The 9,435-nt window shown below is 36.5% G+C and overlaps 2 protein-coding genes and 1 non-coding gene across 3 annotated transcripts; all 3 read right to left on the reverse strand.

Moving 5' to 3' along the window:
• Positions 1 to 296: 296 nt before the first annotated feature.
• Positions 297 to 3,858, reverse strand: LOC140818194 (guanine nucleotide-binding protein subunit beta-like). The gene is made up of 6 exons (XM_073178078.1): positions 3,580 to 3,858; positions 3,394 to 3,488; positions 2,464 to 2,888; positions 1,983 to 2,340; positions 1,749 to 1,862; positions 297 to 542 (listed from the first exon to the last, which is right to left on the reverse strand). Exons 1-6 carry the CDS (start codon positions 3,686 to 3,688, stop codon positions 507 to 509), a joined length of 1,137 nt encoding a protein of 378 aa, XP_073034179.1. The 5' UTR covers positions 3,689 to 3,858; the 3' UTR covers positions 297 to 506.
• Positions 3,859 to 3,914: 56 nt separating this feature from the next.
• Positions 3,915 to 3,986, reverse strand: TRNAE-UUC (transfer RNA glutamic acid (anticodon UUC)). The gene has a single exon. It is a non-coding gene; the product is annotated as a tRNA-Glu (tRNA).
• Positions 3,987 to 4,116: 130 nt separating this feature from the next.
• LOC140818381 (transcription termination factor MTERF2, chloroplastic-like) lies at positions 4,117 to 8,162 on the reverse strand. The gene is made up of 6 exons (XM_073178318.1): positions 7,375 to 8,162; positions 6,316 to 6,724; positions 5,853 to 6,068; positions 5,151 to 5,258; positions 4,784 to 5,058; positions 4,117 to 4,526 (listed from the first exon to the last, which is right to left on the reverse strand). Exons 1-6 carry the CDS (start codon positions 8,115 to 8,117, stop codon positions 4,352 to 4,354), a joined length of 1,926 nt encoding a protein of 641 aa, XP_073034419.1. The 5' UTR covers positions 8,118 to 8,162; the 3' UTR covers positions 4,117 to 4,351.
• Between the last annotated feature and the right edge of the window lie 1,273 nt (positions 8,163 to 9,435).

Below are 9,435 nucleotides of genomic sequence, written 5' to 3' on the forward strand. Positions count from 1 at the left end.
TGGGATGCTTTGTTCAAACCTGCGATGCTCGTGATTGCATGTGTGCTGACCAAACAGCCACCGACACTCGTCTAATTTAAATTGACATTGGGCCCGACAAGCTTAGTTTTTGCTGGCCATTTATGAGTAGTAATAAAATGGGACACGTCATATATACATGACAAAGTTTTTAGTTAATTAAAAAATTGGAATGATGTAATTTTTACCACCTTTTTTCATTGCTTACATTTTACCACTTTTTTAATTTTATTGGTTTTGAGTTACTTTTCACACGACCAGTCCAACAGATGGGGGAAATGATTCACGTTTATTACGATTAAAATCAAGACTCCATCTATCAGTTCCTCGAGTTTACATTTTGCAAGTTACCTAAAGACTGTCTTTCAGAACACATAAATATTACAGGCAAAAATACAACACAATTACATCTACAACCCCAAAACATAAAACATAGCTCGAGTGTCGATTTACCCCAAGCCAGAGCAATGAAACTACACTCCAATCTCTCAGCTCACTTTCCTGTAACCTCCAAAAGCCCAAATCTGCCGTGCCATAGAATAACAAATCAAATATACATATAACTATTTACTGGACGCACACAATAAACTTAATTATTTCGCTGATTAACGTGTTAGAATGTTACGGGAATCAAAATTTAATAAACGAAGTCATATATAGGATAACAAGTATTTTCTAAGTTAGAATAACATACAATGAAAGGTAAATGGTAGTGGACAGTGTAATCGTGTTTTTAAAATTTCATGTACAGTTGTAGATGTCTACTTTTAAAAAATATAGAAAGGCACACTAAAAATGAGTGTTTTGAGGCCATTTATAGCCATTTCTCCTTATTATAGTAGATTTGTGAGTAAGTTAGTGAAAGGTAAAACGTAGTAGACAGTGTACTAGCGTAATTTCACACCATTGAGAACCAAATGAGAGCCCAGGTTAAGTGTTGATTTCTCACTCACTCGTCCTATATAGGGCTGCAAACGAACCGAACATGTTCGCGAGTTTTTCGAGCCGGCTCGATAAATATTCGATTCGTATTCGAACTTATCGAATTTGAGCCGAACTCGAACACGTTCGAACTTTTTTTCGAGCCGAACTCGAGCCCAAATTATTTTGTTCGATAGCTCGCGAACCTTAATATTTTATTAATATAATTATATATATATATATATATATATATATATATATATATATATATACATTTCGAATATTTCGAGCATTTCGAGCTTTCAAACCTTAATATCCGAGCAATAATTCGAATAGTTCACGAATATATTCGAATATTTCGAGCCGAACTCGAACTCGAACTCGAACTCGAACTTCATTTCGAGGCGAGCTCGAGCCCAAATATTTGAAATTATCGAACTTCGAATCGAGCTCGAACTCGAATATACCTATTTCGAGCCGAATTCGAGCCTGACTTTTTTACTATTATTCGGCTCGATTCGGTTCGTTTGCACCCCTAGACTCCTATATATAGACAGAAAATATTTTAAGGAAATATAGAGTAAATTGCATAGAAACCATCCGTGATACCATTTAATTAGTTAAAATCTGAATGTGTTGTTGAATTGACAGCTGAAACTTCTCAATTGAGTTTCCTTTTTTTTTTTTTTGGTGTTAACATTCAAGTTGGTATCCATAAACGTGTTCGACAAAAACGGTACTAAGAAAATCGACATGGTAATAGCTAGGAATAATAATATACACAATAAAAACCACGATTTGACACTTACCTTAAGATTTGAATCACAACTTCCTGTACATAATGCGCTCCCATCAGCCGATAGTCCAAGACAACTAATCCGGGAATCATGAGAATTTTGAAGGGATCCCAAGTTCAAAACCACCTAACGGAGAATACGAGTTAATAAGAAAGTTTGGATGTATAAAATCGGCCCAACAATGAGATTGAAAAAGCAACTTTTCAACATGATAAGATGTGCGAGTACCATGAATATGCCACATACCTTAGCTAGCAGCGTGTCCCATACATAGCAGTCGCCATTTGTATATCCAGCAAAGAGGAGTCGGCCTGAGATAGAAAATGCAATAGAAGTTACACGAGGGACCTCGTTATCACCGTGTGGTTGCTGGTACACTTGTAGCTGATGTCCAGTTCTGATGTCGAATAGTCTACAAGCTCCATCATCTGAACCAGTTCCGAATCTATTGCCATCTGGAAAGAACTTGACAGTATTAACATCTCCTTCATGGCCATGAAAAGTACGAACAGCTCGACTAGCAACACGAGTATCCCAAAGGCGGGCAGTTGAGTCGCACGAGCCAGACACAAACATTCTCGAGTTGGATGCATTGATGGAGACACTAAATCGAAAATGATACATGTCAGAGTCCTAAGTTTGCAAGGACAAAATTCAAGCTCAGCAGGCCCAACAATGCATTTCAAGGAAAGTTCCATTATACATCAGAAAGATTTTTCCAGCATACCTTAGCACATCAGAAGTGTGGCCAGATTGAAATTCGCCTCCAAATACAGAAGTCCTCAGGCCGGTAGTTATATCCCATAGAACACACGTGTGATCACCAGAAGCAGTTATCAGATGTGAGTCTTCATCAGGAACATATTGACATGATGATACATATCCTTTATGCCCGGTAAGCATTCTCGACACCGGTAAATTTCCATCCTTGTCACAAGGCGAGTAAAGATTAAAGATAGAGCAGACACTATCTAAGCCACCACAGGCAACAGACTGCCCACTGAGAGAGAAGGCACAGGTCATGACCCATGCACAAGGTAGCTTAATCGCGTGAGTTTTTTGGCTTGTGAGAGCATTCCACACAATCAATCTGCCATCTTGAGATGCACTTACAATTCGATTCTTTTCAGCAGTCCAATCAAGGGAATAAACCTACGATTAATCTAAATTTTATGAACCAAAGAATTCTGGCATATAGACTTTAGCATTTATTGAATATACTATGTGGAAAACAACGGACTACAGGCTTGTATGAAAGAACATAAAACTTAATTTGGAATAGAAAATATCTCTTTCTGGCAAAGTGCTACATTCGTGGAGCCACCTCTATATTTCAGGCATTGGCGGACTGACGTGTTATTATAGGCTGTAATGCAATGCTCCGAAAGAGGGATCATGTAATATCCTTGTCCCACATTTCTTTACAGGAATTATTAGATAGAGTTTGTAATGCTACACATCTAAGTTCAAAATTCCCAATTCAAGTCTAGAGTAGGAAACTAGTAAACTAAACTTTTGAAATCGGAGAACATATTCACAACTTCAAAAAATGGCTACCATCCAAATGAAATGTTAGGGCAGAAATGAACATAATCAGGCAAGAAATCGCTAATTTGAGAAAATTGAAAGACCAAAAAGACACTAATGAAAAAGGTACCTTCCCTGTGTGACCCTGCAACGTTCGACAGCAAACAAGATCGGTTGGCCCAAAATTCACCGGATTTTTCCCCTGCAACCTCGAGTAACCAGCAACTGCAATTAAAATCACGAGAGACAACAAATCAAGCATCTTTAACCAACCATAGGCATATTCAAGCACAAATATATATAAAGAAAGACAAACCATCAGTGTCGAGAAGAAGGAAACGCTTTTGCTTCAATTTCTCCCGGAGCGCATTAACGGTTTCGGAAGCAGCCAGGTGACGCTCTTTCAGCTCAGCAACTGACGCCATCCTTCTCCGTTTTAACAAGAAGATTACAATCAGAGCTCCATTTCGAAAACTGATTTCAGCTCCCGAAAAAAAATAAAATAATCAGGGCTCTTGAATCGCGACGAGGCAAAAACAACAAAAAAAGGTCGAACGATGTTGACCGTGGAGAGAAGAGAATGATTGTAAATTGTGAAATCGGGTTCATCTAAAATATTAAATTAAATTAAAATTTTTATATATAAAAAAATTCCATTGCCGGGAATCGAACCCGGGTCTCCTGGGTGAAAGCCAGATATCCTAACCGCTGGACGACAATGGAGTAGTTGTTCTTCTTTTCTTATATATATATACAAATATAACAATTTTAAAACCAACCAACACCTAAGTTACTTTCATACAGACTAGTTGTCGACTGACTCGTAAGTTATTTTGCCTTTGAATGCTTTGAATCCGAGAAGAAAATTCGTTTTCTGTGTTACTGATAATCACAACTTTTCCTGTGCTATTAATTATGGCCTGGCGGTTCTATTTAGTTGACGCTGTGCTCAACGGAATGCAGGGAGTGATGATCTATGAAAGAGCTGCTATCGGTCAGTGTTTGTTATGTTATACACTCTATACTAAAACTACTCGGTTAGTCAGCCAAATACATCTGTATCATTTGCAAGTATGTCTGTTGGCTGTTCATCCGCTTATACCAGATTCAAATCTTCTCCGTCTCTCCACTGCATCCGCGACACTTGAGTGAAATTCATCATCTGTGCTTGCCAACATGTACCGCAGCTTAAAATTTATTCCGTTTTTCACCATGATCTGATGCCTTGGGATTATTCGCTCCTCAAGTGAATAGCTGAAAAACCTGCAGAAATCCGGAATACAAGAAAATGTCAATTCAAATATTTAATTTTTTCGTATTACTTTGAGAATTCCCATACGAATTTCCACAAAAGGGCTGAGAGTAAATATTGGTTCGATTTGGATTTATTTGAAGATTAATCTCTACCCATGTTAAGTTGACTCGATTCCAGTTAAACTACACAGTTGGCACAATAAATTATCATATTTTAGCCGAAAAGATCAAATCTTGTTGGGAAAATAACATTACTGGCGTGATACCTCGGAAATTCGATGAGATCTTGCAAAGGCCGTACCATCATTCTCCGAAGGTAACGATATTTGGGTCGAAGGATGTCTATGTTGTACCGAAGCAGCATTGGAAAATCCGCAATCATCTCACCCAAGACTGGTAACTTAATTCCAAGTGACAAAAAATACTTCACATTGTGATCAAGTTTATTAGCTATGCTGCATCCTAATAGTTCCGGTCCCAACCCAATCACCTTCCCAATGTCCCGTTGGGAAACCCCGGCTTTCGTCAACAAGAAAATAACCTGCAAATTAATATCATATTTTTGTGTAAAATCATTAAAATTCAGAAGAGACAGTAATAAAGAAAGGAAAAGGACTAGAAGATGAGATGTACCACAGGTCTGATCTTCTTGTGTAGACTGTATGTCATCAAGGAGGGAAACCTAACGAGCATGCTGCCGATGGCATCATCTTGAACTCCTATATCTCGTAAAAATTGAACCTTCAACAACCATTTTGAAGTAAATGTTAACACACACACAGCACACGAACGGCACTAAATGCCACGAGACACCAACATGTATAAATTACGGTGGCATAGTTTTTCTCTTATGGTGTCATGACTTTGGCAGTCGACCCCAATTAGTTTAAGAAGAGGTAGATATGAATGGGCATGCCATAGGTTGGGTTATCGACTAGGCTGAGTTTTTTCAAAAGCTGAACCAGTTGCACTGAATTTTCACAGAAAGACAAACTAGGTTAGCATAATTTACAGAAAAATCAAACTAGTTAAATAGCAGTCGTCAAAATATTTAAGATAACTGAAATACGAAAGAAATTTTTTTTTCCCCTCTGAATTAGGTTTATCATTAGATTTGCTCATTCTGATCAGCCTAGGAAAAAGTAATTGAAAGCAAACTAACGTAACCAACCTGAGGTAATGAAAGCATTTTGATTTAGAATTCTAACCAATCAGTTGCTTTAGGAGGGAAGTTGGGAGTCGTTAAAAATATTAATATTTCCTTAATCTATCGGAAAACCGACTCTTTTTCTAAAGTTAATCACACAGAATGCGATATCACCAAGCAAGGCATACCTTTGGGACAATGCAGCTCTCAAGATCAATGCAGAAAATAATTGGTTTTCCAGTGAGGATTCTTTTCATGCCATCTTTGGAAATTCCAAGGTAATAAAAGTACTTAATGAGAGGAATCCATCGTTCTTCGATGCTACATGCCATCAACTGTGGTTTAAATGCCAATAATCTCCCCACATTTTCATTATCAAGGCCAAACTCCTTCAAATAAGCTACCTAGATAAATAAGAAAGCATCTTCAAATGTGATTACCTATTGGGAGTTTTTCGTTCGAGAAAAGTAAATAAACTAAGCATCTGCAGAATATTTGGGATTGACATATTGACTTCGAACAGCAAAGAAGAACTCATTTTATAAAGTAATGGCCAGTGAAATTTCAGAAATTCATAGAAAACCCACATAATTATGAGACAATGACCATGATAATGCACTGGCTCTATGCAAAGCATAGAACTTCAGGTACCTTTTTGTTCATCTCTTCCATAGAAAGGTAACCAAGAACCTTGGGACAGTCAAAAAGCATTGTTCCAAAGTCATTTTTATCCATACCCATATTCAAGTAAAACTCGACACGAGATCTCAGTTCTTCCATGCTAAAACACAGTAACTCTGGACATCGGCTGACTACATAGCCCATCCAATCCGGTCTCACACCATTGCTCTCCAGATACATAATAATTTCATCCAATTCTTCCAAGTCCCTTTCCAATACAGTTTCTCCAGCTCGGGTCATAGCAACCCCGATAAATCTCCCTTTAACATGAATCGACTTCAGCCATTCAGCTAACTTTCTGATGGAATCAACATTTCCTCTTGAAGTACATATTAATTTCCCAATTTGGGGATATGACAGTGAATTGTGTTTCAACCACCTATATAAAATTCAAAATCAATATTCATATAGTAGGCATTTTTTTTTTGTATCATACAAACTAACTCATTCAGGAAAAATAACATAAAATAAATCTTGTTACTTAGGGGTGCAAATGGGCCAAGCCGCCAGTTGCAAGCAGCTCAATCAAAGCCTGGTCAAACCAAGCTTGTGTCTTTGACTTCACTCGAACTTGAGCTATTATATTTATTTCTATGGAAGAGATGAACAAAAATTCATAAAGAGCTTAACATTGATGCCACTTTGATCATTTTAATATTGAGCTTTCTTGGTACCACTTTGGTTCATTTTAATATTGAACCAAAGTGGCATCAATGTTAAGCTCAATATTAACACTTCAGGTACCACTTTGTTCATTTTAATATTGAGCTTCTTGGAGCTTAACATTAAATGATGCTAGAAGAAATGAACCGGTGGGGTTCAAGTAACTCGAACATGCATTAAACTTGAGCACAAAATTCATTGCCCGATTGGGTGAGTTGAGCTCCGAATTACTCAAGTCCATGTAGGGGAATTAGAGTTGAGCTCCAAATTAACTGCTTGATTAAGTTCGAGCAATGGTTTAAGCTTGAGAAGCAAGGTGTCCTTCATGATATATTTTAGCTAAACAAGTTATAATTATCTACTCACCTGATAAGAGGAACGACACCAGATTCAACAATTAATGCCTTGGCACGTTTATTATACGAGCAACCAGAGTAGTCAGGCAACTGCTTCATGGAAGCAGCCTTAATCATAACATAATCCAGGAATTCAGCCAACTTCGAAATCAAATTCTCAGAATAAGTGATTCCAAACTTTCCCTTTTTCATAACCTCTTTGAAAACCTCCACAGTCACTTTCCTCCGGATTTCAAGTGCCTTCATAAGCATTTCATCATCAGCACCATCATCAAGTCTACCGTTTTCCGATTCAAAGACACTCTTCACAGGTAGGGAAGAACTATTCACGAAAATCGAGCCCGGAAACTGCGGGCCTTTTTTGTTAAGTAATGATAATTCCAACAGCTTCTCTTTATCTTCTTTGGAGAATTGAAGATGGTGTTCTTGTCCTTGTCCTTGCTGCGGTGGTGGATGTGGGTTTTGTTGATCTTGCGGTGAGAGGTGGCGGAGGAGGAGGGCCGCTGACTTGGCGTTGTGGGTCCGTAGAGATTCATCTTCAATGCTCGGTAATGCACCGGCGGGGACCGGGGTGCTTTCTTGGTCAGGGAGGGTATGCTGGCTGTGGTGGAAAGATGAGCAAGTGTGGCGGAAATGGCGACGTTTGGAGGCGATGGGAAAGATATATAGATTGGTGACGCGTGGAGAAATCCGGCAGTCTTGGAGGCGGAGGACAGCGGCGATTTGGTGGTTCTGTGGTTGGAATGCCAGCATTCTAGTGGATAGAGAACGATTGCAAATGACATAAATAATTATCAAGTTATTAGAAAATTTTCTAATTCTATATTAGATAGCAAGATATCCCTTTAATGTTTTGTCAAAATTCAAATAAAGGTTGATCCCATTTTATAATTATTAGATGATAATTAAATTTTATTTTTAAACCTTTGAATGAATAGTGAATGTTTTAAAATAGGTCTCTTGTGAGACCGTCTCACGAATATTTATCAGTGAGACGGGTCAATTATACCGATATTTACAATAAAAAGTAATATTCTTAGCATAAAAAGTAATATTTTTTCATATATAACCCAAATAATATATCTGTATTACAAAATACAACTCGTAAGACCGTCTCACACAAGTTTTTACAATGTTTTAAAAAATAAACTATTAATTTTTCACTACGTTATGATGATCTTGTATAAATTTTAATCAGAAATTCATAATATAAATAGACGTCATTAATGATGTTCACAGTGTTTATAAATATTATCACAGTGTTTATAAATATTATCAATAACATCACTTTTATATATATATATATATATATATATATTATGACTTTATTATTTCGTATATTTTTGTTCTAAATCTTCCACGATAAACATATTTCGCAAATTTGAAAGCCAAATCTACTGAATTTCTAATTACAATATTGTTCCCTATGAAGAAATTTTTTGCCTCCGAAAGTGGAAATAAACATTGATATTTTATGGAGCTTTGACACCTCAAACTAATTTAATCACCAGTCCCTTTGAATATATATTTAGTTTGCATTTGAATTGATGAATTTTATGCTAAAGATTTCAAATATAAAATAACAAATTAATTATTTTATTTGGATAAATCCGATTAACAATGTATTTCAAATCTCATTTAGTTATTTTTTGAGCAATGGTAGTGGATTTCAAATTCATCCAAATATATTTGATCATTTTAAACATCTCTCCCAAATACTACCTCAAATCCAGTCTTATAATATAAACGCAACATTAATCTAATCCAAATCCGATGTCTTGAATTTTCTTGATTAATTATGAACTTGGCCAATCAGGATACGCAAAATATATATTAACTTTGAAGATTTATGTCATTTTATTTAATGATTCGAGTAGAGAGCAAAACAAAGACAGAAGCGTTCTCTCAATCTGAAAATTCTTGAATAAAATTTCTCCATAATTAATTTTACGAAAAGTACTCAATTAAACACCTATAGCTCTAATATTACTTGGTTAAATGTATTGATTTCATAATCTCCGTTTCGAATTATCGCAAATAAAAATAATAAGATACGAAATAAAATCGAAAT

The sequence above is a fragment of the Primulina eburnea genome, chromosome 17, assembly GCF_022965805.1.
Source record: "Primulina eburnea isolate SZY01 chromosome 17, ASM2296580v1, whole genome shotgun sequence".
Lineage (NCBI taxonomy): Eukaryota > Viridiplantae > Streptophyta > Magnoliopsida > Lamiales > Gesneriaceae > Primulina > Primulina eburnea.

Bases quoted from the DNA above. Each gene is read 5' to 3' on its own strand.
- LOC140818381 (XM_073178318.1), bottom strand. From the start codon at position 8,117: ATGCTGGCATTCCAACCACAGAACCACCAAATCGCCGCTGTCCTCCGC. The intron at 5,059-5,150 runs GTACATCTCATC...ATTAATTTGCAG, and splicing joins ACAAGAAGATCAGACCTGTG to GTTATTTTCTTGTTGACGAA. The intron at 4,527-4,783 runs GTATCACGCCAG...GGATTTCTGCAG, and splicing joins GATCTCATCGAATTTCCGAG to GTTTTTCAGCTATTCACTTG.
- LOC140818194 (XM_073178078.1), bottom strand. From the start codon at position 3,688: ATGGCGTCAGTTGCTGAGCTGAAAGAGCGTCACCTGGCTGCTTCCGAA. The intron at 1,863-1,982 runs GTATGTGGCATA...ATTCTCCGTTAG, and splicing joins GGGACACGCTGCTAGCTAAG to GTGGTTTTGAACTTGGGATC. The intron at 543-1,748 runs GTAAGTGTCAAA...ATGGCACGGCAG, and splicing joins GTTGTGATTCAAATCTTAAG to ATTTGGGCTTTTGGAGGTTA.